The sequence below is a fragment of the Osmerus eperlanus genome, chromosome 9 (assembly GCF_963692335.1).
Source record: "Osmerus eperlanus chromosome 9, fOsmEpe2.1, whole genome shotgun sequence".
In the NCBI taxonomy this organism is placed as follows: domain Eukaryota; kingdom Metazoa; phylum Chordata; class Actinopteri; order Osmeriformes; family Osmeridae; genus Osmerus; species Osmerus eperlanus.
The window spans coordinates 18,808,267-18,836,045 of record NC_085026.1 but is presented as its reverse complement, the minus strand read 5'-3'; the positions used below and the strand labels follow the sequence as shown (position 1 = coordinate 18,836,045).

The window sequence follows — 27,779 nt, the reverse complement described above, 5'->3', positions numbered from 1 at the left end:
CACATAAAATAGATTGTCAATCATTTATTGTCACCGCTGAACCGCTGGCCTTGACTGTTTGAAGTTGGGACACTCCAAACAGGATTTACTTTTTAAAAACAGTTCACATGCAGGTCCAAACTGAAACAGGACATCTTTTGTACAAATAATAACATTGTAATGAGTTTTTCAAAAAGCTAAATAAAAGATCTGTAAAAGTATATTATAAAAATATAAATTTTGCAAGAGGAACACTTGCAAGAGGACTGTCTATTGAGGTCATCTCATCTCAGAAGCCACTATCGTACTCTACACAGGTATGTACACACCCAAGACAAACACATGACACCACACACACACCCAAGACAGACACGACACCACACACACCTCACTAAAGTTGCCAGATTACATTTAACACATACCAGCAGAGGTGTTGCAAGGAATACCCATTTAAGTTACAGATGAACATTCTTTACAAATGGAACCTTAACCCTAACCCTAACATGGTGGGTCCCATGAATCATCAGCAGTGTTACCTGGTGAAAGTTCTGTTCTTCAAGATCTTCAGTTCCTTTTCTTCAAGTCATGTTTAGTTCTTTGAGCCTTCTGGACTTAATCACAAGATGCTATATATTCTCTTGTCTTAACCCATAAACGCATGGCCCTGGATCAATCGTTGGGCATCAGATATGTGATCAGGGTCAATTAAAGGAGAAAACATGAATTCATTGTGACAATTTATTCTCTTTTATTGAAATACATGAATGTGAATAATCATTCCTTTGATTATTTTTACAATCATGCTAATCACTTTGAAAATGATTCATTATCCAAAGTATTTGTATTGCACAGTTGAGGAGTATCTTCCTCTCTGGGCAATAAACAACATAAATCTAAAGTACAGTAGCTTCATCCGGTAAGAATATGATTTATATATTCTCAGTAACCATAAGTAAAACCATAAAAACTTAGAACGGAATCAGACTCAACATGTGAAGGATTTAATGACATGAAGGATGATCCTCCAGTACCTTCACAGCAAAAACTAAGAAACCAAACACAAATTTAAAGTTATATGCAGATTTGGACCAACCCTTACACAGATGTAGCATGAATAAACAAATAAACATTTGGGGTTAATTAATAGGTGTAGAAACGAGGAAAGATAAAGATGTCATTATAATAAAACAGTAAAGGAAGATGGCACATTTCACTATGCTCACAAATGAAACTGAAAGTATCTACACAGGAAAAAATAACTTAACTCCATACATTTTTAGGACATGGAAGAAATCAGACTTTTAGGGCCGGTTTTGCAGACACAGATTAAGCCTAGTCCAGGACACTCCATTGAGCTTGTTTTCTTTAGTCCTATACTAGGCTGCGAAACCTGCCCTCAAAGATATATAGCAGGATTTAATAGTGCATGTTCTTTTCTTATAATTATATAAATATCTTAGAAGTAAAACATTTGGGTATAATACATATAGGCGCCCATAGCTCCCCCACTTGCAGTAGTTGGCCTGACATTCACGTAAAGACATGACATGCCACAAGAGGGCGACATGTTGCGACTATATCAGTAAGCATTGGGCTGTCGACAGCAGATCAAAATATCAAAGTGAAAGCTAGAAGACTTTCTAACAAAGAAAATATAAATGTATAGTACAAAAGGTAGAGACATTTAAAGACCCAAACTAATAACATCAAACTCAAAGTACCTTTTTACTTTCCGTCATCTGATTTATCTTCCTCTTCTCCGTCCATCCTCTTGTATACATGGTCGTTAAGTCTGTTTTGATGGTCCTCTCCTCTTCGGTCTTGCTCATAACAAGGGAGAGAGTGGCGCCTCATGCTGTTGTTCCACTGGGGGCCCCTTCAGAACCTGCAAGGGAGGAACAGAACAACTAGATGATATCGTCTTCTTATCAACTAGAGGTGTAACTTCTAAAAGCAGTATGTGTATCTTACATATTGAGTTACTAACTCCTTACCCTTAATGTTGTCTGACTGTGCTTGCTGTCCAGCAGTTTGCACATGCTCAATGTTCACACCGGCCTCGGACTCACCGGCCTCGGACTCACCGGCCTCGGACTCACCGGCCTCAGCCTCACCGGCCTCAGCCTCACCGGCCTCAGCCTCACCGGCCTCAGCCTCACCAGCCTCAGCCTCACCAGCCTTGGCCTGTGGTTTCTTGGCCACCGGTGGAGGCACTTTGAGCCCTCTCTTCTGAACTTCTGTTGCCTTACTGGGACCGGACACAGGCGGCAGCTGTGCTACCAGCTTGTTGTTGAAGTTGGCCGTGGCTACTTGTGAGGAGGAAGGGTCCATCACCACCTTCTTTGTACTCTTGGAAAAGACGAAGCTGGCGCTGGCGGAAGGAGACTTGTGGAGGTCTGCCCCCGGTGGGGAAGCTGGGGAGTGCATGCTCAAGCGAGAGGGGCAGCTGTCTTTAGCTGTTCTGGCTGCTGTTCTCAAGCGGATAGCTTCTTGCAGCCTCATAGAGGGGGTGGTGGTCGTGGCAGGGGGGGATTTTTTGGTTGGGGAAGTAAGAGTGGTTGAGGTTGGGGGAAGATTCAGTACTGGTGTGTTGGAATGGGACTGCACGGTAGATGGTTGTGAGGTGAGGACAGCAGGTGGGGATGCATCTACAGGAGGAGGAGAGATCATGATTAGTGATCTGCGTATAGGCTTCTGGGGGGCCTCATGGCTGGTGAAGGCTGGATTTGAAACACTGTTGGAGGATTGGGTGGCTGTGCCAGAGGCCGATGTCTGGGTCTGGTCCTGGGTCTGGTCCTGGGTCTGGATTGGAGTCGGGTCCTGGGTCTGGTCCTGGGTCTGGATTGGGGTCTGTTCCTGGGTCTGGATTGGAGTCGGGTCCTGGGTCTGGATTGGAGTCGGGTCCTGGGTCTGGTCCTGGGTCTGGATTGGAGTCTGGTCCTGGGTCTGTGAAGGAGGGTTTTTGACAGACCTGAGCCTGATCATCTGCAGAAGGGAGGGGGTGACAACAGGAAGGGCTCCCTCAGGAGAGGACACTGGTGGGGAGGTCTCGCTTTGGGACTTCAGCTCCTGGCCCCCTCTCTCTATGCTCACCACACTGGGTTGGTGTGGGACATTAGCAGGCACCTTCACAGGGATTGGGGGTGCTGGGGGAATAAGGGGGGTGGCAGGAGCTGGTGGAGTAAATGGTGTGGTAGTCTTCTGAGATGGAGGTTGGAGGGTCTCTGGTTGGGGTGGTGAGGTGGCCTCCTGAGTGGGTGTCTGGGAGTCTTTTAGGGGAGGTGGAGAAGGGGTGCTCTGGGGTGGGGTAAGAGTGCTCTCAGGTGGAGGTGGGATCACTTTGGGGGGCGAGGGCACCGTAACCCTCTCAGTTGAAGGAGCAGCATCCTGGGCTGAGATCTTTGCAGGTTCTTGGGGTTGTGGTGAGGTCAGAACTACCTGAGATGGAGGAGGAATGCTTTGAGGTGGAGGAGGAATGCTTTGAGGTGGAGGAGGAATGCTTTGAGGTGGAGGAGGAATGCTTTGAGGTGGAGGAGGAATGCTTTGAGGTGAACTGAGTTTGCTCTCGGCTGACGCTAGGGCCTCTTTGGGAGGTGGGGGTAGGGGGGCTGCATAGGGAGGTGGGGGCGGGATGCTCTGGGACCGAACCTTGGTCGTCACTGCTGAAGACTCCAGAGCAGGACCATTTACAGCTGTGACAGAAGGGCTTGAAGGATCAAGCTTTGGAACAGGTTCTTTCACTGAATCACACTGCTTGGAGAGATCTGGGGGGGGGATGATCAGGTGTTTTTCACCTTGTGACTCTTCAATAGGGGGAATCTGTTCTGTCACATCCAGCCCAACCTGGCTTGGAGAAAATGGGGGTGGCGGAGGGGGGAAATCGCTGTCATCATGGACACTGTGGGGGGGCTGGATGAGTGCATCCAGTAGGGGAGGGGGGAGGGGCCATGACAACTCCCCTGTGGGGGAAACAAGGGGTTCTGGGGGGGCATGGTTGAGGTGGGACGCAGGTGTGGTCTGTTTGGTGGGCGGCAAGGGGGGGAGGTGTGCCGGGGGGGGGGAGGGAGACACACGTGCTACTGCATGGGCACACACACACAACGTGTCACTTTTAGGTGGTGACGCAGTCTTCACCACCTGGGCTTGATTTGTAGTCTGTAAGGCAGTCTTAGTCTCAGCTTTCTGTGACGTTGTTAGACCTTCTGCTACTAATCTGACTGACGTTCCGTTTATTCGAAAACTTCCTTTGACATTCTGTTGTTCATCTCCCCATGCTACTGTGGCATTCCCTTTCTTCTCTGTAGACTCCATCTGATTTAGACGTTCATTTTCCTCTTCGTGAACCACTGAACTTGAATTTTCAGTAGCCTGGACTATTAAACTTCCCTGAAACTTTCCTGACTCAAACATAGCGGTTCCACTGCTTGATATCATCAAGGATGACTGTTCCTTCTCATGACCTTCTAGAACCTTGCTCTCCACTGCATCTGAAACCCTCTTTAGCACGGCTACGGTCTGCTGTGCTGGTGGCTGTTCTCCATCTCTTCTCTCCGCTGACAAACTCTTCAGTGAAGCTTCTTTAGAACCAGACTGTTTCTGCGCCCGTCTGTCCTTGGGGTTCTTCCTCAAGGCTGCGTACGTGTCTGTGGGGGCCGGGGGCCCCAGCAGGAGCTCAAAGCTGCACTTGTTATGCACCCACACCTCAGGTGGAGGGGCTGGGGGGGCGTGGACCCTGGGTTGGGGTGGTATATCAAACAGTCCTCTGAGGGCCAGAACCGAGGGAGTGGGAGTGACACATCCCACTGGAGGGGCGGGGTCAGCCTGGACAGGCTTGGAGGTGTCAGCGGTTGCAGGTTGTGCATGGTGAGGTGAAGGAGATGCCCCAGGGAAAATATTCTGCAGTTTGGCCAGGAATCCTTTCTTGTGCTTAGGGGAGACGCTGTGGGTTTGTCTGGCCAGGAGGGTGGGCGTGCCCCCCTGGCTGGAGTAGCCACTGGAGGGAGAGACAGTGGTCTTCAGGCCGTTCTCCTTGGAGGCTTGAGTCTGAGAAGAGGAGTCTGTGGATGCAGGCTCAGGCTCTGCAACATCGTCATTTGGGATTTTGTTTTGAGGCTTGAGTGGGCTGGCTGACACAGAGGACTCCTCGAGAGAGCTGGTGTCTGCAGTGTAGCCAGACCTGGCCTCCCCACCCTGCCCTGGGCTGAGATGAGGAGGAGACTCCACCACCACCCTGACCTCTGCCAGGTCCCGCGAGCGCCTCTTCATCTTGTCCTTGTGTAGGGAGTACGAGCGACTCGGAGGGGGGGGGGCTCTCTTGGACTTTATTACAGACATACTCCGGATAATGTTCCCCTCCTGCTTGCTCTCCTCCCCTCTGGTCCTTGCCTTGCCATTGGTGGATGTGGTGATCCTGGAGGCCTTGCTAAAGGATGATCGGACACTGACTTGGTCAGGGGAGGTTTCTGGAGACGCTCCCTCCCCGTGGGACTGCCCCTGCCTGGCCGTGCTGCTGGAGATGGTGGAGGAGTCTGACACCAGGGTCTCTGATGATTCTGAACGACTCCACCCTGAGCTGTCTGAAAATGTTGGTTGGTTGTAGCGGGAGGCGGAGGAGAGAGTGGAGGCCTGGGAGGAGGCCCTGGAGGAGGCCCTGGAGGAGGCGGGGCTGGCCAAAAGCAGGCTGCTCTTGCTGACAGTGCGCACACTGTTCCGGCTACGCCCCCGACTGATCTCCACCACATCTATGGAGGGTGGGAGCACAGCGTTGGGGATGATCTTGGACAGATAAGTGGCCTGAGGGGAGATGGACATAACGGGGCTGGGAGGATGCTGGGCCAGGCTGCTGGCCGTGGTCAACCAGGGGATGGCCACAGACTTGGGCCTTTGCAAGGCAGAGATCTGGGGGCCTGTGGGCTGCAGAAGGGCCAGGTCATCGTGGGGTCCCCCCCTGGCCTGGTTCTCACTGATCGTCTGGAGGGCCTGGTCTCTGGCGCCCTCCTGTGGACCTGCTGGATGAGGACCGTCTCCATTGTGGAGACGAGCGTCCTCCTCCAACACCTGTGCTGCCCAGGCTGCTCTGTCCAGGCCTGGAGACCAACAGGAAATATCAAGATATATTCAGTACTTTCTATAGTCACCTCTGAGGTTAGTTGTGAAGCTGTCACAAAGCCAAACAACAAGAATATGTCAACCAAATTCACTCAGACCCACGACTCAGACCCACGACTCAGACCCACGACTCAGACCCACGACTCAGACCCACGACTCATGACTTAGACCCCACAAATAAGGAAACACAAGGCATGATCTATGTACCTAGTTCCTTCTGGACATGCTGTGGTATCCCCATCACGGTGGTCCTCCTGTGTCTCCTCCTAGCTTTAGCTTTCCCAGGCTTGTTCCCTGAGCTCAGGGGCCCAAATGTAGATGCTGAGGAGATCAAAATGTCAGAAGAACAGCAACACATTCAAAACATGTCATTTAGACAGAAACTAACAATTTAGAGTTCAATGTGGTCAGCTGTGTAACTCCCTTGGTGACTAGTGCATGACAACTCAAAACATATTTGGGTGAAAGCACAGCCATCTCTGATGGGTTTTGGGTGTGTTAGGTTACCTTGTCGGGTTAGCCCTGAACGTGAGGAGCGGGTGGAAACCGAGGATCGTGTGGAGACAATGGACTCGGAGTCTGGGATGGTGCTGTCTGATTCCACGGCACTCCTTTCACTGTAGCTGCAATACTCACTCTGCTGCACTGTCACTGTTGACTGGACAGATACCCGAAGGTGCAGCACACGAATGTTCACTGGTGGAGCACACACACTGTAGTATTCAGCAACACTGATTTACAATTAGAGACTTACACTGACACTGATACTTTGGTCATCCTTGAAGTCCACTCCATTGTCGGATTCTAAACAGGAAGACAGTAGAGGGTTAGCTTGTGGTCAGCTGACCCAGGCACAGGAAGGCAGTAGAGGGTTAGCTTGTGGTCAGCTGACCCAGGCACAGGAAGGCAGTAGAGGGTTAGCTTGTGGTCAGCTGACCCAGGCACAGGAAGGCAGTAGAGGGTTAGCTTGTGGTCAGCTGACCCAGGCACAGGAAGGCAGTAGAGGGTTAGCTTGTGGTCAGCTGACCCAGGCACAGGAAGGCAGTAGAGGGTTAGCTTGTGGTCAGCTGACCCAGGCACAGGAAGGCAGTAGAGGGTTAGCTTGTGGTCAGCTGACCCAGGCACAGGAAGGCAGTAGAGGGTTAGCTTGTGGTCAGCTGACCCAGGCACAGGAAGGCAGTAGAGGGTTAGCTTGTGGTCAGCTGACCCAGGCACAGGAAGGCAGTAGAGGGTTAGCTTGTGGTCAGCTGACCCAGGCAGGCCTCTGAGTGTGTGATGCTAATTACCTTCCTGCTGCAGCAGCTTGAGCCCCTCGCGTGCCTCTGAGTGAAGGTCCTCCAGGTACTTGGGCCTGCTGCCTTCCAGGAACACGTTCTCCTGGAAGGGTGGGGGCACCAGCCTCACCTCCACCTCCTGCTTCCTTACTGCTGCTAGCAGACGGCCACACAAGGGTCACACATGTCCAGGTGATGAATATATACAGGATTTTTCATTCTATTCTATAATTAGCATGTTTCATAATTTTCTACCATATTTAGAAACAATTGTTGGAGATAATTAATTTGTAGAAATCACCAGAAATGGTGGTATAAAATTATTTGATGCATTTACTTTGTATTAATTTAACAGACACTTGCATCAAACTTGCGACATGCAAATAGTGCTTTTAGAAAGTAAAGCAGAATATCAATGATCCGGAGTGCAGAGTTCTAACAGTCAAGGAACGGTCTGTGTTAATGTGGTCAACTCAATAGCACGGAGGTATAATGCACTGCTGTCAGCACTTTAGAAGCAGCTTGATCAGATGTGATCTACAATTCAGTCAACATTCAGAGTCCTGCTAGCTCCTCCAGTAGCAATAAGACTCCAATCAATCAGTTTCTTTCCAGAAACACTTATCTAACAGAATAAATGGGAGTCATATCCTGTCCAATTGACAAAACTAATCACTGTGACTACATGATTATACTGTCCATCATTTAAAAAAAAGTACCTTGCAACAGGCCACGCCCAAAAGACAATTTAACACATTATATAAATGGTGTTAAACAGCCCATGTTGTCATTCCTAAGACTTTCAGTTAGAATGGAATTATATTGCATCACTGAGGTATATTTAGCAGCGCAGTCACTAAGGTATACTTAACAGTGCACTGTTATATCCAGTAACACCAAAATAGGCACTTAATTATTGCTTACCTAACCAATTAGCATACTGACTGTCTAATTCCATAGCTAAGCGTTTTCCAAACCTGTGCCCTAAAGACCAGGAGCAGAGCTGTGAATCCTGCCTGAGGCTGTCCAGAAGCAAGCAGGCTGGTGACCTGTTAAGACACTTTCATGTAATACGGTTGGTTCTGTTATGCTTGCACTCGCACGGTACCCTACTGTACAGTTCAGAGCTGGACGTGGCTGATTAAGGCTACATGTGCTTGGAGAGATCCTCACTAAATATACCTTCGTCCCCACGGTAATGGCCTTAAGAATGGTTGTCAATTAGACAAGTACACATTAATCTCATCTCCCATAATATGTAACGTCAAGAAGTCTTTCAATTCTCAAAATCTTCATTATTTCATATTTTCGTGTTTCCGGCGATTCATTTGCAAGATTCTACAGCTATTCACAAGCAGCCGTTCCTTTCTCAGTTTCCTGTCAGAACCAGTTGACCCACTCTGGGGGTTCTTTCTCCCACTCTTACTTCTACTTTTAAGCAGGAATACTAGACTGACCAGATGGGACAAGAATTCAAAGAAAGAAAAGTGTTTCCAAAGTGGGTATTGTAAATCAATTTGTGTTTTTTAGGTGTCAAATAACTCACCCTTCTTCTTGAAGACCAATGGCAGGCAGTAAACATTGTTGGTGAGGAGGACCACCATGACTAGATAGAAATGACTAAAAACACCAACAATAAAAACAACCAATCTTCCAAAAGGAGTAAAAGGACCAACAATTTATAAAAGTTATAGACGTAAAATCAAAGCCCCAAAGAAAGACACCTTGGATAGACCTCAATCCAACAAGACAATAAAAAAAAATCTCAAATCAGATCATGATTTCCCTTGTTGCTGCAGATGAGGATGAGAATGTTGTTGTGTTCGCTCCCTGCAGAGTGCTCCTAGACCAACCAGAGACGATGGGAGCTCAGACGGTAATCCTGTAGCCTGCATCCACCCATCCCTCTGGCTGACGACTAACGACCCCCCTCCTCTCCCCTCTCCCCCTTTACCCCCCTCCCTTCAGCCGGTCCCCCTCCTGTTTCTGGGTGGGGTCCCAGTGCACACGCGGGTTAGAGGGGAAAGCAGGGAGATCAGGCACAAGGCCCATCAAACCAGGGGTAGAGGGGAAAGCAGGGAGATCAGGCACCAGGCCCATCAAACCAGGAGTAGGGTTACATGATGGTGGCTCTGACTGCCCCCAGTAAAGCCTGATTACAGCCACCACTAGACACGCAACTCCCCTCATTAGAGCTACTGAGCTAACTGAAACGTATTATTGGCTAGCTGACAAAGTCAATCAGCCTTTAGGTATAATTAAGCTCTCTCCTGGGTCTGTTCTCTGCTACCATAACATAATGTTTCCCCACAAGGGGGAGTAAATGAACTAGATAGATTTGAGCTTAGAAGCTGTTGTACACCAGATAAAAATCATTATTGTTTCCTACAACATTGTTTAAAAAGTATCATAGAAGTGTTTGAAGTAGACTCAAAACATCCGACTCCATCATACTGTAATATCTCTCTGAAATGACCCTTATAGACGGGGCATGTCTGCACATCCTGGTGAGGAAACCTCAAACAGCACAAGAGAAAAGTAGTCAGCCTACTTCCTGATACTGGGAGCTAATATGTCAAGGCACCTGAACTAATGGGAAACATTCCCACAATGAACCTCCTGCCTGATGACTGTTTTCCAGAACTTTTTCCCAATTACACGAGTGACCCTCTCCCAGGTACACTTTGTATCATCTTCACTGTCTGGTTTTGTACATCAGCTTGTCAACGATCCAACATGTTTGCATAGATTTTGTGGTTTGGTTATGGTTTCATAAAAATTAAAATAAGTTATTTATAGACTGGGTCAAAATAGAAAATGAAAATGGTCGTGCCCAAACAACAAAATGAATAGATCACAACAAAGATACTGACATCACCATGACACATTGGAAACACACACACAGATGTGTGTGTGTGTTAATAACAAGGGTTTATGTTATCTCTAGTTGCGTGAGCCCAGTAATTATGTTTGAATTAATCACCAGTATGAAAAAAGCACCATCTGTCCGGGGACTCTGAGATAAAGTCTGTGGTGTCAAAGGGTGGTGATGACAATGTGAGACCCAAACTGATGTTTACAACAGGGATTAGTAAAACTACAGCCAATCCGATGGCCATGATATTAGTCATCTTAATGTATTGATGTCAGATATCAGCCTCTAGCCTTAGTAAAAAACAAAATACGTATGAAACGCAGATTAAAAGTTGGATTTATAATAACCCTATCATATCACTGTAAACAAATGTATTTGTTGGTCAAGAGGAGTCTTTCATCATAAACAACATTCTCAGTCAGTCGAAATGGTTGCAAAGCAAATGTCTTAAAAAAAGACATAATAATCACAAATTATAAATACATGTAATCAGAGGTTTTGAAACCAAGGTAGTGAGTATGCTCTTGACACAGCACCTAGAAGACGATGAACAATAGAGAGCATTTCACAACCTTAGGGTGACTTTTTGGCCTGATGTTTACAGCTGGGAGGGGATGTAGTTTAGCAGGCTGATCTGAGTCAGCAGAACAAGCTGCACTCCAGAGCCAGGGTTCAGAACTATGCTGCTAACAAACTCCAACATACTGGAGGTAGGAGCTTCACACAGAACTCCTTTCCATGCACAGACGCTCCACATACACTTACAAGGGAGCACACACACACACACACAGTCACACACACACACACAGTCCTGTCCCAGCATGCCTCCTCCTGTGGGGGTTAGGCTTAGCTGCCTGCCTGTTTGAGCACCACAGAAACAACTGAATACCGGGAGGTGGCGGCTGGGCCTAAGAGGCACTGTGTGTGTGTGTGTATGTGTGTGAGAGAGAGAGAGTTTGTACGTGTGTGTGTGTGTGTGTGTGAGAGAGAGTATGTGTGTACGCGTGTGTGTGTGTGTGTGTGTGAGAGAGAGTTTGTATGTGTGTGTGTGTGTGTGCGTGTGTGAGAGAGAGTATGTACGTGTGTGTGTGTGAGAGAGAGAGTTTGTACGTGTGTGAGTGAGTGAGTGAGTGAGTGAGTGAGTGAGTGAGTGAGAGAGAGAGAGAGAGAGAGAGAGAGAGAGTTTGTACATGTGTGCGTGTGACAGAGAGTTTGTACATGTGTGTGTGTGTGAGAGAGAGAGCGTTTGTACATGTTTGTCTGTGTGCATGTTGTACTGCTCTAAGACCGAACACTTCTACAGAATACCCGCGGCCACCAGAGAGATAAAAGTAAATACTGAAGAGAGAGGAAGTCCTGTGGGCGTTCAAGTCACCATCACTGTGGGAGCTCATGCACCTCCAAACAGCTGGCTCTGCTACACAGGGCCCTCTGCTACACAGGGCCCTCTGCTACACAGGGCCCTCTGCTACACAGGGCCCTCTGCTACACAGGGCCCTCTGCTACACAGGGCCCTGTGGGCTTAATGCTCCTAAAAGCACAGACACACACAACTTGACACCATCACACAAAACCCACACACCAACTGCATCGCTAGTATCCACCAGTGGTAACGTCATAAATCCCCTCATTAGACCAACTACAGCTGTCAGATTGCACACAGTCTCTACCTGTCATTCCCATAGATCCTGATGAAGGTCAGAGTCTATTCCTAGCCCCAGCCCCAGCCCAGTCCTAGCCCCAGCCCAGTCCTAGCCCCAGACCAGTCCTAGCTCCAGCCTCAGCCCTACCTCCAGCCCAGCCCTACCTCCAGCCCAGCCCTACCTCCAGCCCAGCCCTACCTGCAGCCCAGTCCTAGCCCCAGACCAGTCCTAGCTCCAGCCTCAGCCCTACCTCCTGCCCAGTCCTAGCCCCAGCCCAGTCCTAGCCCCAGCCCAGTTCTACCTCCAGCCCAGTCCTACCTCCAGCCCCAGCCCCAGCCTGAGGCGTAGCCAGGTCTCCCTGTGATCAGTGCCAGTAAGGAGCAGCAGAATGTGAGCCGGACCAGTCTGGGCCTGTCAGGAGTGTATCTGCTGATAGACATGCTGACAGGCATGCTGACAGGCAGGTCCCACATGAGACAGCCAGAGATGCAGCACCAGCAGCAGGAGGGAGATGCAGCATGGACGTTCACACTGCTGCTGAAGAGCAGCTGGGAAATTAGATGATAAATAGAACATTTCGCATATTTTTTTACATACAGATTTACTATACATATGTATCCATGTATCATAATTCCTGTTTTCGTGTCATGGAAAAAATATAGAAGTTCCCTGCTCTGCACAAATGCAAGCCAAGTGTGTGTGTTGTGTCTGCTAGGTAGTGCTTACTATGCACACTTGTGCATGCTTATTAAACAGTCTTTGGGAGTAAAAGAACAGTCAAAATCAAATCAACATTTATTTGTATAGCCCTTTTCACAAGCAATGTCACAGAGGGCTTCACATACGCCCATAGAACTGCCCCTCAACCAACCTAAACAGTGAGTTCTGGAGAGTAGTGTCACATCCCAGACTGGGGATGTTAGAAGGTGTTCATGCTTCATCTTCTCATCATCCATCTTTCTGTAAAGTAGCTAATAAAAATTCTCTTTGGTCTATAATAATTTTGCTGCCGTGAAAACAGTGTGTGAGGGCTATGAAAAGCTATTGTAACATATCTATGTCACATGACAAAAAACTGAGATACGATTTCCTAAATAATCCCAGTTGTTGATTGCAACTAGGCTTGGCCCAGGAAAAACTGATGCGGAGCACACTTCAGGGCCAAGATGACTTTAATGAAATTCAACACCAAGAACAATCCCAACAGATCCTTCAGGGTAGCTGGCTTTGGCTTCATGTACCTGGAGTCCCTTTATACACATCTGAATCTGATCTGATAAATACCAGGGTGTGTTGACTAATATTTCACACATTCAACTTAAAAATCTCATCAACTGCTATTGAAGACCCATCTGCAGGAGGATCAGACTGGGTTTGGATGAAGGACATCTTCAGCTGTCTGGAATACAAACAGTTAATCAACCCTGTCCCACAGAGGAACAGCAATTACTCCTTCGCTCAAATGGTAACATGTTTTAGGTGTGTGTGTGTATGGTTCCTGACAGACTGGTGTTAGTCAAAAATATTTCCCACCCTGCAGTGAGGCAGAGGTCCTGGCCTCCCTGTTACCTTCCCTCTTCCACTTCCTGACACAGGAAGTCCTGTTCAGCTCCTGTGGCAGTCTGGGTAAGTCAGAACAATCCTCCCAGGGTGGAGTGTGTGATTGCTTCCCGCCATGAGACGCAGAAAGTGAAACAGTATCCAGCTTCTCAAACCTGTTCTCCGGCCCCGCCAGTCTTTGTCAGATCATTCAGGCAACAACAAAGTTGATCCAAAGAGCGACCCACCCACACACGCAAACACACACTACACACACAGACACACTCACACCCTTATGTTATATGTCATGGCATAAACCATGCATATGGAATGCAACTGATAGTGTGGAGGTACAGAACTAACACCCTAAAAGTAGACCAGCCCTCACACACAGTAGACCAGCCCTCACACACAGTAGACCAGCCCTCACACACAGTAGACCAGCCCTCACACACAGTAGACCAGCCCTAACACACAGTAGACCAGCCCTAACACACAGTAGACCAGCCCTCACACAGTAGACCATCCCTAACACACAGTAGACCATCCCTAACACACAGTAGACCAGCCCTCACACAGTAGACCAGCCCTCACACAGTAAACCAGCCCTCACACACAGTAGACCAGCCCTCACACACAGTAGACCAGCCCTAACACACAGTAGACCAGCCCTCACACAGTAGACCAGCCCTCACACACAGTAGACCAGCCCTCACACACAGTAGACCAGCCCTCACACACAGTAGACCAGCCCTCACACACAGTATACCAGCCCTAACACACAGTAGACCAGCCCTCACACACAGTAGACCAGCCCTCACACACAGTAGACCAGCCCTCACACACAGTAGACCAGCCCTCACACACAGTAAACCAGCCCTAACACACAGTAGACCAGCCGTAACACACAGTAGACCAGCCCTAACACACAGTAGACCAGCCCTCACACACGTTACCTCCACACAGGGGTACCTCCATGGGTCCCACAATCACATACATCACACCATCACAACATCCACCCATGTATGTCTTTATAGAGCTCAGGAATGTGTAGGATGTCTGGGTGTGTATGGGAGAGGATGGATCTTTAAGAGTAAAGCCCTTCAGAAGAGAGAGGGGCAGATCTGTAAGAGTGAAGCCCTTCAGAAGAGAGAGAGGGGCAGATCTGTAAGAGTGAAGCCCTCCAGAAGAGAGAGAGGGCAGATCTGTAAGAGTGAAGCCCTCCAGAAGAGAGAGAGGGGCAGATCTGTAAGAGTGAAGCCCTCCAGAAGAGAGAGAGGGGCAGATCTGTAAGAGTGAAGCCCTCCAGAAGAGAGAGAGGGGCAGATCTGTAAGAGTGAAGCCCTCCAGAAGAGAGAGGGGCAGATCTGTAAGAGTGAAGCCCTCCAGAAGAGAGAGAGGGGCAGATCTGTAAGAGTGAAGCCCTCCAGAAGAGAGAGAGGGGCAGATCTGTAAGAGTGAAGCCCTTCAGAAGAGAGAGAGGGGCAGATCTGTAAGAGTGAAGCCCTCCAGAAGAGAGAGAGGGTCTGTGAGCAGCCTTCAGTCTGGCTACAGGACGGCGCCTTGTAGGACTCATTTAACTAGCACAGCAAGCACATCATACACTAAAGACAGGCACAGAGAGAGAGAGAGACAAAGAGAGAGACTCAACATGACAGCCTGGTGAGAACTCCATGGTCCAATATATGTTGACAGAGGTGCAAAGGTCAGGTAAACAGATGTCCAGAGAGGTAACACTGGACAAGGAGCCTAGATAACCTCCAACATTCCCAACCTGAGGGGAACACCAGTCCTCTCTCTCCCCACCCTCACAACAGGCTTCTGTTCATTATCCATCTGATGATGAAGACTGCAGCATTAGCAGTGGTTGAACACACACATGAAAACACACACAGACACACATCCACTCTCAGTCTTGTTTGATCTCTCCTGACATCAGTTTCCCCAGGCAGCCCATGGGCAGGGCGGTCAGGAGAAACACCCCTGGTTCTTATACTCTGGCATCAGCTGGCAGGGCTTCATGAACTGGGCATGTGCCAACCCCCAGCCCTGAAGCCGAGCCCTGACCCGGAGCCCTGACCCGGAGCCAGGAACTCTGGCATAATGTCTCTGTATGTCTGTGTTGGTCTCCATGTTTGTGTATGTACATCTCTGATTTCTGTACTACATGTTTAAAGTATCTCCTGTGTGAAACGTGACAACAGAATCAGGTCGAGTGCATCCCAGAACAGGACGGACAGAGATTTCTTCACGGCAAACAAAGGCTCCAGGGGTCAAAGGGCAGGTTCATGAGTCACATGCTGTTCAAACAGTCCTCCTCCAGAGAGCAAACATGCCTGGGAGCTCAGCACGAGGATATTGAACTGTTACCGAACACCAAACTCCCAAAAAAACACTGCTCAGAGACTACAGCCACCGAGATCAACTTCATATCCAAACAATGCCATATTTCACTCAGGTAGAAAAGGTCACTGGCACTCTTTATATTTACAAATCTGTAGAGACGGTTTATCAGTGTTTGAATGTATAAAACGTAGGCCTGCCAACAGCAGAAGCACTGTGTGACATACAGCGAATCTGAGAACACTGGCCAGGCTACCTGCACATTACTGAAAGCCAAACAATCACATGGTGTAGAGGGGTGTTTCCTCCTCCTGGTTCTCACCGTGGCCGAGTGGCAGTGTAGGCGGCGGCCTGGCTGCGTTGGTCCCTCCAGGATGTGTGTCCAGGCTGTTGCAGCCCAGCTCCTTCTTCTTCTTGCCTTTGAGCCAGCTGAAGGCCCGGCCCAGGGAGCCCCGACGCTTCTTCCTCCGGCCCCCTCTGGTGCTCCGCTCTTGGGCAAACACCTCCGCCATGTCCTGGGGAATCAGCTCCCCCACTGAGCCCCGGGCCGACATCCCACACCGGAGCTAAACACAGGAGGGAGGGAGGTGGAGGGAGAGAGGGAGGGAGGGAGGTGGAGGGAGAGAGGGAGAGAGGGAGGGAGAGAGGGAGGGAGAGGGAGGTGGAGGGAGAGAGGGAGGGAGAGAGGGAGGGAGAGGGAGGTGGAGGGAAGGGGTAAGGGTGGCAAAGAAAAAAGGCAAAATTGATTAAGCACAAATACTATTAATTGCTTCCATTCAATGGGAATAATTACATCTCTGGATGCTTTATCGCTGTTGTTGATTCATGTTGCTGTTGACATTACATAGGAGTTTCCCCTCACTGACTTCCATTCAGAGTAAGTGAAGCAGACTGGTTGTGTTCAGGCCCCTCTGTCCATGTTGAGGGTTGAGAACCAAGCATGTTCTACCCCCCTCTCGCCTCTCAACCAAACTTGACTGTTCTGTGGAGACATGGCACCACTCCCTTCATTCCTAAACGTGGAGTCATGGTTCAGAGCCCCACCCGTAACCATACACACACCAGTCACACACACAAAGATTTACACAAATCCAGATAAGTAAACACACGCTCGGTCCACCACAATGTTGGTCTCTTTGCTTCATTTATACAAGTTCTTCTTGACAGCTTCCTCTATTATTACTCTGACAGTCGCACTTCTGTCTTCCTGTATTCTTCTTCTCTCGATGTCGAACGCTCTGATGTGATGAGCTCATCTCCTCGGCCTCCCTGCCAAAACCGCTCGCCTCCAAGGCAGGTTTCTGAACCTTGATGTTGGGGAGCTATAGAGCTGTAGAGCAGTAGGGCTGTAGAGATGTAGAGCAGTAGGGCTGTATAGCAGTAGGGCTGTAGAGATGTAGAGCAGTAGGGCTGTAGAGATGTAGAGCAGTAGGGCTGTATAGCAGTAGGGCTGTAGAGATGTAGAGCAGTAGAGCAGTAGGGCTGTAGAGATGTAGAGCAGTAGAGCAGTAGGGCTGTAGAGATGTAGAGCAGTAGGGCTGTATAGCAGTAGGGCTGTAGAGCAGTAGGGCTGTAGAGCAGTAGGGCTGTAGAGCAGTAGAGCAGTAGGGCTGTAGAGATGTAGAGCAGTAGGGCTGTAGAGCAGTAGAGCAGTAGGGCTGTAGAGATGTAGAGCAGTAGGGCTGTATAGCAGTAGGGCTGTAGAACAGTAGGGCTGTAGAGCAGTAGGGATGTAGAGCAGTAGGGCTGTAGAGCAGTAGGGATGTATAGCAGTAGGGCTGTAGAGCAGTAGGGCTGTAGAGCAGTAGGGATGTAGAGCAGTAGGGCTGTAGAGCAGTAGGGATGTAGTGCAATAGGGCTAGGGTTACATATGACCAACATGACAATGTTGGTCATATATGGTGCACAAGAGTACCTTAAATCTTACTAATTATATTAAAGCAAGTAGAACAATGCTTTTCATAGAATAGATGTGTCGCTTTATCCATCAATCTTTCTCCTCTCAATATCACATGCATTTTCATAGTTTTTTTTTTGCTTGAGTAAATAAAAGTACTTAGGGCCTCTGCTAACAGGCACATCACATGTGACCCTCAGTTAGAAACACACTAAAGCAAAGAAAGAAATACACATTTCAAGGAACACACACAAGCTCTCTCAAACAAAGTACCATGCCAACATTCAAATTACAGAGTTGCTTCATTGGCACAGTCATTACAGACCTCAGGACCACACCTCTCTCTGGTGGATGTTGATATACACACACAATACACCCAGAAAACAAACAAAATGAGGGGTAACGGAATCTTTCGTCACACCACCTTTTTTGTGGACTAACGAAACTTGGACTTCCCTTCAGGCTGCTTGGGGCGCTATAGTATAAGGGTAGCATTGATGGGAGTCACAGTAGGCTGTCAACAGGAACATCAAGCCTCACTCAAACATACCAAACAAACACACACAATTGTGTTTAAACACACACACCACCGGCCGCGGTTTACAGCTCGGTAACATAATCATTTTCCATAAAGCTCTATACCATACTCTACTTACCATGTAAGAGGTATATATGGGTTATTTTCCTGGTGTTAACAGATACACCCAACATTCATTCATGATCTGACAGCCTTGCACAGCACCACGTCATCAAGCTGGAGGGAAGAGATTCCACAGAGACCTGGGTCTGGGGTTCTCTCAGGGTGCCGGAGGAGGTGAAGCCTTGCTGAAACAGCCGCTTCTGCCTGTGGAGCTCCAGGGCTCACTGTCCAAGGGGGAACCATGCAGCATTCATTCTCAAGCTATGTATTTTTTGGGACAAATGATGAGGTGATCGAGAACAACTAGCATGAATCACTTGAGTCTGGCGCTAGCTGATTACCCAGAGGCAGATTTGGTGGCACATGCTGAGGTTTCAACATCCACGCCTGCAGCACGGCCGTGCTCTTATCTTATCTGACATGAACAGTGTGACTTGCAGTAGAAGTGGTGGCTGGCTGCGGAGGTGAGTCAGAGCGGAGCAGAGCGGAGCAGAGCAGAGCGGAGCAGAGCAGAGCAGAGCGGAGCGATTTCGGCGCTGAGCGCCCATTGGTACAGGGCAAGGGCAGGAGGGTGTGGCAGGAAACAGACGCCTTTGTTTGAACAGTGAGTGTCCTGGGCCGAGGGCCGAGGCGCGAGCCTCAGTCACCTTCACCGTGCTGCAGCTACAAAGGTTACAAAAGACATTCCTGAAAGCATTCAGTCAAACTCAACGACTCCCCAGTATGAAGTTCTGTAAACTGTGTTGGGGTTGTGATAACTCGTTTGGAGAGTGAAACTGAGGTAAATGTGTCCATGTTACAGGTGTGAACTGTGTTATAATCAGGCCAGGGCGTGTCTCCATTCTCTAGGCAGAATCAAACAAAGGACAGCCCTTCCTTCACTCTATACACCCCAGTCCTCTTCCACTCAAGGCCTTCCTTCAGAGAAGGGATCGAGCCAGAGACACATTGTACGCATTCTGAACCAGACATAATGTACTTGCTTTATGAAGGTGAGGCTGTCAAGGGGGATACTGGTGTTACCCAATTCCATGTCTCAAGTAGGACTCACTAGCACAAGCACTGACAGAGGCTGCGTCTGTGAAGAGGAATGTCTTTCCTCACACTGGTGATGACATCAACCATGGTTTCCCTTTCTTCTGGCAGTTTATAAGAAAACCCACCGTCACTTGATCAACAGTCACCTGGAAGGAAGTTTACTCTGTGCTTCTACTGCTAAGATCACTCCCCAACAGACTCAGTCCGTGTGTCTTATACGTCATGATCAATGGGTAAAGGTGGGGTTTTCTTGAATCCCACTTTGTTAAACTGGTTTGTTTCACTGAAGCTTCTCTTGGGGTGCATCCGAAAAGTAGTTTTTTTTTGGCAAATTCCTCCTCCTCAAATTCCTCCTCCAATTGGACACACAATAGCCCATAATGATAACGTGAAAAAAGAAAAACGATTTTTGCAAGTCTATTCAAATAAAAACGGAAAAAAAGAACATGTATATAAGTATTCACAGCCTTTACCACAATACTCAAAATTCAACTCAGGTGCATCCTGTTTCCACTGATCATCCTTGAGATGTTTCTAGAACTTAGAGTCCACTTGTGGTCAATTCAGTTGATTGGACATGCTTTAGAAAGGCACACACCTGTCTATATAAGGTTCCACAGTTGACACTGTGCATGTCAGAGCACAAACCAAGCCATGAAGTCCAAGGAATTGTCTGAAGACCTCTGAGACAGGATTGTTTCGAGGCACAGATTTGAGGAAGGGTACAGAAAAATGTCTGCAGCATTGAAGGTCCCAATGAGCACAGTGGCCTCCATCATTCGTATATGGAAGAAGTACTTCCATGTACTTATGTACATGTTATATTTCGTTCTTAATTTTTACAGATCTATAAAAAAATATTAAACAAACTTTTTCACTTTGTCATTATGGGGTATTGTGTGTAGAATTCAGGAAACACGATCAGATGGCTGTGGAATCGACCACAGGTTGAACACTAGCATGTCCAAAGAAGTAGTCCGAAGCCAAACATTTTGGTTAAAATACCATGCAAATCTGTTTATATGGAGCTTCACAGTTTGAATGATATTTGGTCAGAAATGCTGGGAAGAGAATGAAGTGGGGGGGGGGGGGGTTTACACAGTTTAGTGTAAACCAACATGCCACGTTACCACACAGGGTAACATGCTCAACAGCTATAGTACAGCTACGGTACAGCAGGCCTGCAGAGCTGCCTGTGTTTGTGTGCTGTTAAGCCAGGGTAGCCATGCAGCAGCATGTCTGCTAAGAGCAGGGGCTGCATTCCTGAGAGATTGATAATTACTGTGGAACTCACTAAATCTCTCTCCCTCGCCGTCTCTCTCTCTTTCCTTTCTCCCCCTCTTTCCCCCCCTCTCTCTCTCTCTCTCTCTCCCTCCCTCTCTCTCCCCTCCCCCCTCTCTCTCCTCTCTCTCTCTCCCCATCTCTCCCCCCTCACTCTGAAAGACAGTGGCCTGGGAAAAAGACATAAAAACATTGTAGCCTGGCTGTGAGGGAGAGAAAGATAGAGCTATTGAACAGTGGCTTAATACAAGCTAGCTAAGGTGACTGTTCATTGTGTATCCATTTCAGAAGTGAGTGACTTGATGCGGGAGTCAGATGGCTGAGTGGTTAGGGAATCGGGCTAGTAATCTGAAGGTTGCCAGTTCGATTCCCGGCCGTGCCAAATGATGTTGTGTCCTTGGGCAAGGCACTTCACCCTACTTGCCTCGGGGGAATGTCCCTGTACTTACTGTAAGTCGCTCTGGATAAGAGCGTCTGCTAAATGGCTAAATGTAAATGTAATGCTGCAGAACTAGAGCCATTAAAACAACCTTGTTTTCAGAGATCCGTTGCCATGGACCTAAGCCTGGGCTTCTATCTACGCCATCAAGAACAGACCCTGGCCCACAGGCAAAGTAAGTTGTTTACAACTAGAGGAAGGTCTTTAACAGTGGTGACTTGGGGACTGTGGAGATAAACACAGCTGTGGGCTCAAAAATACATCCTCTCCTGCTGCTGGCATTTCTGCAATCAAAACAGAAGCTCTGGCACCAGCCCACAACCACACCCTCACCAGATTCACCCCCCAGCAGCCCTCACCAGCTTCACCCCCCAGCAGCCCTCAGAGATCAGATTCACTCCCCAGCAGCCCTCAGAGATCCGATTCACTCCCCAGCAGTCCTCAGAGATCAGATTCACTCCACAGCAGTCCTCAGAGATCCGATTCACTCCCCAGCAGCCCTCAGAGATCAGATTCACTCCCCAGCAGCCCTCAGAGATCAGATTCACCCCCCAGCAGTCCTCAGAGATCAGATTCACCCCCAGCAGCCCTCAGAGATCCGATTCACTCCCCAGCAGTCCTCAGAGATCAGATTCACTCCCCAGCAGTCCTCAGAGATCAGATTCACCCCCCAGCAGTCCTCAGAGATCAGATTCACCCCCAGCAGCCCTCAGAGATCCGATTCACTCCCCAGCAGTCCTCAGAGATCAGATTCACTCCCCAGCAACCCTCAGAGATCAGATTCACTCCCCAGCAGCCCTCAGAGATCAGATTCACCCCCCAGCAACCCTCAGAGATCAGATTCACCCCCCAGCAGTCCTCAGAGATCAGATTCACTCCCCAGCAGCCCTCAGAGATCAGATTCACCCCCCAGCAACCCTCAGAGATCAGATTCACCCCCCAGCAACCCTCAGAGATCAGATTCACTCCCCAGCAGCCCTCAGAGATCAGATTCACTCCCCAGCAGCCCTCAGAGATCAGAGTAGGGAAGTGGACGGAGAGAGCCATACAGTAACATGGAGCACCTGGACTGACACACACACACGGATCTGATTGAATGATTGCTGATCAAGGGCTCAGTGAATATAAATGAGTATTGATCACTCAACTCCACTGATCAAATTCCATTGTTCTCCAATCAGCAAACCAGAGATGGGAAGTAACGAAGTACAAATACTTTGTTACTGTACTTAAGTAGATTTTTAGTAGTACTTCACTTTACTATTTACTATTCACTATTAACTTAATACTTTAACTCCTTAATTTTTTTACACAAATATGTACTTTCTACTTCTTGCATTTTAAAGTCAGGCTTGTTACTTCAAATTTTAATCTGTATTTGGTTGCATGATCAATATTATTTCTTGTCATTGCGCGTGCTTTTTCATTTCCTGGCTATTACGCACAACAGACAGAAGTTAGTCTACGAAGCTACCATGGAGCAAGGCAGAAGGCAACAAAAACAATATTTCCACCAAAAAAAACTTTGAGAAAAAAACCTAACCAAACCTTGAGCTGCTCTGTCTCTCATCCATCTCTCCTGCTGCTGCTGTCTCTCATCCATCCCTCCTCCTGCTGCTGTCTCTCATCCATCCCTCCTCCTGCTGCTGTCTCTCATCCATCCCTCCTCCTGCTGCTGTCTCTCATCCATCCCTCCTGCTGCTGCTGTCTCTCATCCCTCCTCCTGCTGCTGTCTCTCATCCATCCCTCCTCCTGCTGCTGTCTCTCATCCCTCCTCCTGCTGCTGTCTCTCATCCATCCCTCCTCCTGCTGCTGTCTCTCATCCATCCCTCCTGCTGCTGCTGTCTCTCATCCATCCCTCCTCCTGCTGCTGTCTCTCATCCATCCCTCCTGCTGCTGCTGTCTCTCATCCATCCCTCCTCCTGCTGCTGTCTCTCATCCATCCCTCCTGCTGCTGTCTCTCATCCATCCCTCCTGCTGCTGTCTCTCATCCATCCCTCCTCCTGCTGCTGTCTTTCATCCATCCCTCTTGCTGCTGCTGTCTCTCATCCATTCATCCCTCCTCCTGCTGCTGTCTCTCATTCATCCCTCCTCCCGGTCTGTTTCCTCAGTGAGGACATCTCTCCCCTCCTCCAGCAGCTTCCCTGCATCTGTGCTGTACCCCTCTCATGCTCTCTGTCCTTATCCACCTCCCTGAGGCCTTCTCTCTCGTCTCGCTGCCCAGCTACATTCTGACCTGTCCAATCCCTACCCAGCTACAGTATGACCTTTCCAATCCCAGCTCAGCTACATGTCCTGTCCAATCCTTCGCCCAGCTACAGTATGACCTTTCCAATCCCAGCTCAGCTACATGTCCTGTCCAATCCTTCGCCCAGCTACAGTCTGACCTGTCCAATCCCTACCCAGCTACAGTATGACCTTTCCAATCCCAGCCCAGCTACATGTCCTGTCCTATCCCAGCCCAGCTACATGTCCTGTCCAATCCCTGCCCAGCTACAGTCTGACCTGTCCAATCCCTGCCCAGCTACAGTCTGACCTGTCCAATCCCTGCCCAGCTACAGTCTGACCTGTCCAAACCCTGCCTGTCACAGGTTTTCATCTGATTCTGCCAAAAGTCCAGCAGTTGCGTAACCAATCAGTGATCTCCTAGGGAACAAGCCCTGGCATGGCAGACTGGCAGGGAGGAATGAACAGCAGAACAAGACACACCAAACTACCAAACAACCAGCCTCCCCTGCCTCTTGACTGCAGCTAGAAGAGAGAGGAGGCTAGTGAGACCGCCAGGCCAGCATGTTATGGGCTGACCCCGACACTGATCTTCCAAATGACTGATGTTCCACACATCCAGAACTGATCAGTGTCAAGATTTTGAACCAGCTTTCAGTGCAGTTTAAAGTCCATCTCAGTTGGCCTAAAGTGCACACTGAGGGGGAGACCTCCCGGAGGATCTGGGGACGTCTTATCTCCCATCAGGTTAATGAACAGTCAGTCTCTAACGATAAAAATGTATGGACTGCCAGATAAACATCGGTCAAATTGTTGATGTGCCTTGCTAGACTAAATGCCCTTGGACAATTGAAAAGATACATAGTTCGGTACAAATGACTTGCTAAACTGGGAGGGCCAAACACCCCACACCTCGTTTATTTAATGCCAGTGCACGACATCTTACTGGATTCTTCGTTTTCTGACATCTCAACTGGAAGTTTACTAGTAAAACGAATACCCTCCGAACAGATTTACGATGGCATCTTTATCTCGGGAGGAAGTTTTAGGTTTAGTAGGCCTAGATTCTAAACTTTCATTCCTGAAATTGAACAACTATTTCACAAATGGAACAGCTGGATTAACAAAATTGTACCCGTTTAAAATTCCAAAAGTGCAAACGATGACTATATTTAAAAAGGTTCTAATTAATCGTGTCTTACCTCTGTATAAACTTGATAAAATCCCGATTTGATGGGTTGAATTCCCTTATCCGCTCTCCATTTCCAGCGTCGCCAGTGCGTACTTCTCCAAAGTATTTCACTGTCCGAACTGAAACTTCAGGTGAACCATTTCCGCGAAACTGCACTTCAGGAAGAGACAAGAATAAGCTTGCAGAAGTCAAACCGTGGCTTTCTGCAGTAATTTATGGACACGCTGTTGGTTTGCTTGTGGACTCTCAAGTAATACTCCAAAATGCGAAAACGTGCGTTGCTGTTGTCCTGTCCCACCTGAGGCTGCTCAGCGCACAGGTGAGGACCGCCAGAGATTTTAAAAGGTTTCATTCATTGTTTTTACAGAGCCATCTAGTGGCGATTTCTTGGTATGAAACATGGTAGTTCATTCGTTGATGAGTTTATCTATTTGAGATAGTGATTCAGGAAAGAAAAAGACACGTTCCTATAAAAACATCACCACAAATTCCACAAGATAATTAGTACCATCCGAATGTAAGGGTTTATCAAGTATTTAAGATCAAGGGTGGTCAAAGTGACTCTAGATTGCCTTGTCTGCTCAGTTGAAATACACGTTAGATGGACTTGCAGGCCATAACACGCCTAAATATAACCCCTCTCTGGTACACTGACATGTTCAGACCTGCGTCAGCGAGTACAGCTATAACATCCAGACCGTTTCAGCGTCCCAGTTACCCCATGTGGGGGTGAGATGGTTCACCACATGGCTAGGAGATCGTATTTCCTTACTCCATCACAGTTATTAATAAACACTAACAGAAGCACTGTTTTCCAGGAGACATAACAACACAGCTGTATTGGGGAGTCTCAGGATTACGATCGGCTCGTTTTGTGTGTTTAACATTTTTTTTTTTTACAGAAATTGATAGAAAAGGTTTTTTTCTTCTTCTGTTGGGGTAGGTTTGTGGGCTGCAGTGTAAACTAAAACACTTTTGCATGTAGTGTTCATCTTATCCAAAGTACTTCTTTAATATGTACTATGTCAACATATATGTAGCTATATGATCTCATATAATATAATGGCAACACCTTTGTGTATTGATATATTTACATTTAGCAGACGCTCTTATCCAGAGCGACTTACAGTAAGTACAGGGACATTCCCCCGAGGCAAGTAGGCTGAAGTGCCTTGCCCAAGGACACAACGTCAGTTTGCATGACCGGGAATCGAACTGGCAACCTTCGGATTACTAGCCCGATTCCCTCACCGCTCAGCCACCTGACTCCATATATATCCATGTATATCCCAGAATTGCACAGAAATATTTTCAACATTAACTTTTTTGCAGTCTGTAGTAGTGTAAGACCAAGCTAAACTTGATATGATTTCTGTTAGTCATAGATAAAGTATTGTCCTTTGGTTCTTGGACATGTCATGATGTAATAGTCTGGTTCCTGTCTGCCTGGTGTGTCAGTGTGGAACGTGCTGTCCCAGCACTCATGTCTGCTGAGGGTTCATGGAAAGGGAGAGAGGTTGATTCCCCAGAGGACACTCACCCAGAGGGGAGACTGGAGGGTGCTGGGACAGACTGTGTGTGCAGCACCGTCAGCGATGGGGTCAGCCTGACCCAGGGGACCATCACAGAGATGGTGCAGTCAGCTGAGAGACAGGCTGAGGAGGCCTGGGCTTGGGCAGCAGGGGGTTTGGACAGTGTGGGACGACTGTTTGAGGAGTGCATCGAGGCGGTCTCCCTCCTGGAGGCGGAGAGGGAGATGTTGGTGCAGGAGTGTCTCCGCCTGCAGCAGCAGAGGCTGCAGGCTGTGGAGGCCCTGAGGGCCGAGCGAGGCAGAGGGCAGCAGCTGCTCTCACTGGTGCAGCTCAGCCACGCCGGACTGCAGGAGCAGGTGGCACAGGTGAAGAGGAGGCTGTTTGTCACGACCAGGGACTGCATTCAGAGTCAGGTGACTCTGGCTGCCCTGCAGTATGATGTGGCCGAGTTCATGCTCACACAGGTGTGGCAGAGTCCAACAATGCAATGAATGATCAAACAGATCAAACCTTAAAAGACAATTTTGTTTATGCTGTGTTTTTGTTTTGTATTTATTTACTTTGTTCCCCAGATGTCCTGATTTAGTTTTGCTAGATATCTGCCATCCACAGTTAATGATCATGAAGAGACAGTGTTCAACAGGACAGTCAACTCTGCTGTGGAACTCTGTCCTGCCACTAGGAGGAGCTCCAGTCTCAGGTCCAGAGCCTGGCGGAGGAGGCAGTCCAGCTGCGGGAGGCCCAGCAACAGCAGCTGACCTTCCTGAGGGACCAGGCCAGGAGGCCCAGCCGGCCCCGCGCCTCCAGCGACCTGAGCCACGTCCGCAGGGCCTCGCTGGCCCTGCAGCGGCGCCTGAGTGGCAGCATGCGGGCCCTGGAGGGCTGGTACGAGCCCCGTCTGCTGGCTCTGCTGCGGAGGAGGCAGGCTGGGGAGGAGGCCTTGAGGAGGACCAGGGAGGCGGGGGGGGACCTGGAGGCCCGGCTGGGGCCGCTAAGAGAGGAGACATGGAGGCTGCAGCTGCAGAGGGCGTGTCTGGAGGAGAGGATGGTCCTGAGGAAGAGGGAGAGGGAGGAGAGTGTGGCACAGCAGAAGGTAGGGGAGGTGAAACTGGAGGGGACCAAGCATGTTTTATTACCAGTAGTGTTAACTCATTCTATTACATTAGGAGATTGTGGAGACATTGGAGGACACTGTGAGAGATTTAAAACTGGAGCTTGAGGTTTTGAAAAAGTCCAAAACAAACATGGAGAAAGTGACCAGTGACCTTTTAAGAGAGGTGGACTTTCAAAGGTAGGGTGTTGTGTGGTTTATCATCTCACATGTCAACATGAGCGTGGTGGTGGAGGTGGATTCAGGGATATAATATTACATCCTTCATTACAGACGCGGTGGTGACGTGTGTGAGACCACAGAAGAACAGGATGCATGATTTTTCACTACGGACGATGACCTTGCCTATGATCACCATTATCTGCTCATCCTCAAATGGAAATACCACAATCCTGCAAATATATTTTATTATGAACACATAAAAACAGAGGACATCAGAAGACAACATAGTTGTGAAACAATACAGTGACAAACATGGTAGATAATCTATCCCAAGAAAATAAAAGGTATTGAAAAGGACAAATCTATGTAAAAAGTCTTTAAAAACTTAACTGTGTGGTGTACTGTACTGTTTTGATTATCGTTTGTACCTACTAAGTAAAAAGTTGACACACATGCCAAAAAGTTGTTTTTTCAACATTTCAAATCTTTTTCTTTTTTTT

At 48.4% G+C, this 27,779-nt stretch overlaps 2 protein-coding genes across 4 annotated transcripts; one reads left to right on the top strand and one right to left on the bottom strand.

Annotated features, from left to right (window-relative positions):
• Positions 1-50: 50 nt before the first annotated feature.
• si:dkey-157l19.2 (uncharacterized protein KIAA1522) lies at positions 51-24,801 on the bottom strand. 3 transcript variants are annotated; one of them, XM_062468816.1, is made up of 8 exons: positions 24,485-24,801; positions 16,084-16,327; positions 7,374-7,517; positions 6,842-6,891; positions 6,595-6,745; positions 6,295-6,408; positions 1,974-6,065; positions 51-1,864 (listed from the first exon to the last, which is right to left on the bottom strand). In XM_062468816.1, exons 2-8 carry the CDS (start codon positions 16,313-16,315, stop codon positions 1,830-1,832), a joined length of 4,818 nt encoding a protein of 1,605 aa, XP_062324800.1. In that variant the 5' UTR covers positions 16,316-16,327; positions 24,485-24,801; the 3' UTR covers positions 51-1,829. The 3 variants fall into 3 exon arrangements, with proteins under 3 accessions (XP_062324800.1, XP_062324803.1, XP_062324801.1); XM_062468819.1 differs by having other exon boundaries at positions 6,848-6,891; XM_062468817.1 differs by having other exon boundaries at positions 7,374-7,514.
• Positions 24,802-25,801: 1,000 nt separating this feature from the next.
• Positions 25,802-27,544, top strand: LOC134026255 (syncoilin-like). The gene is made up of 4 exons (XM_062468820.1): positions 25,802-26,470; positions 26,689-27,099; positions 27,173-27,297; positions 27,391-27,544. The coding sequence occupies exons 1-4, from the start codon at positions 25,958-25,960 to the stop codon at positions 27,434-27,436; spliced, it is 1,095 nt and encodes a 364-aa protein (XP_062324804.1). The 5' UTR covers positions 25,802-25,957; the 3' UTR covers positions 27,437-27,544.
• Positions 27,545-27,779: the final 235 nt, after the last annotated feature.

What these genes read in the sequence shown, in the direction of transcription:
- si:dkey-157l19.2 (XM_062468816.1), bottom strand. Translation starts at nt 16,315, where the DNA reads ATGTCGGCCCGGGGCTCAGTGGGGGAGCTGATTCCCCAGGACATGGCG. An exon ending in TACACTGCCACTCGGCCACG is followed by an intron (nt 7,518 to 16,083) that starts GTGAGAACCAGG and finishes GCCGTCTGCTAG; the next exon opens with CAGCAGTAAGGAAGCAGGAG. An exon ending in CAAGCTGCTGCAGCAGGAAG is followed by an intron (nt 6,892 to 7,373) that starts GTAATTAGCATC and finishes CTTCCTGTTTAG; the next exon opens with AATCCGACAATGGAGTGGAC.
- LOC134026255 (XM_062468820.1), top strand. Translation starts at nt 25,958, where the DNA reads ATGTCTGCTGAGGGTTCATGGAAAGGGAGAGAGGTTGATTCCCCAGAG. An exon ending in CCGAGTTCATGCTCACACAG is followed by an intron (nt 26,471 to 26,688) that starts GTGTGGCAGAGT and finishes TCCTGCCACTAG; the next exon opens with GAGGAGCTCCAGTCTCAGGT. An exon ending in AGAGTGTGGCACAGCAGAAG is followed by an intron (nt 27,100 to 27,172) that starts GTAGGGGAGGTG and finishes CTATTACATTAG; the next exon opens with GAGATTGTGGAGACATTGGA.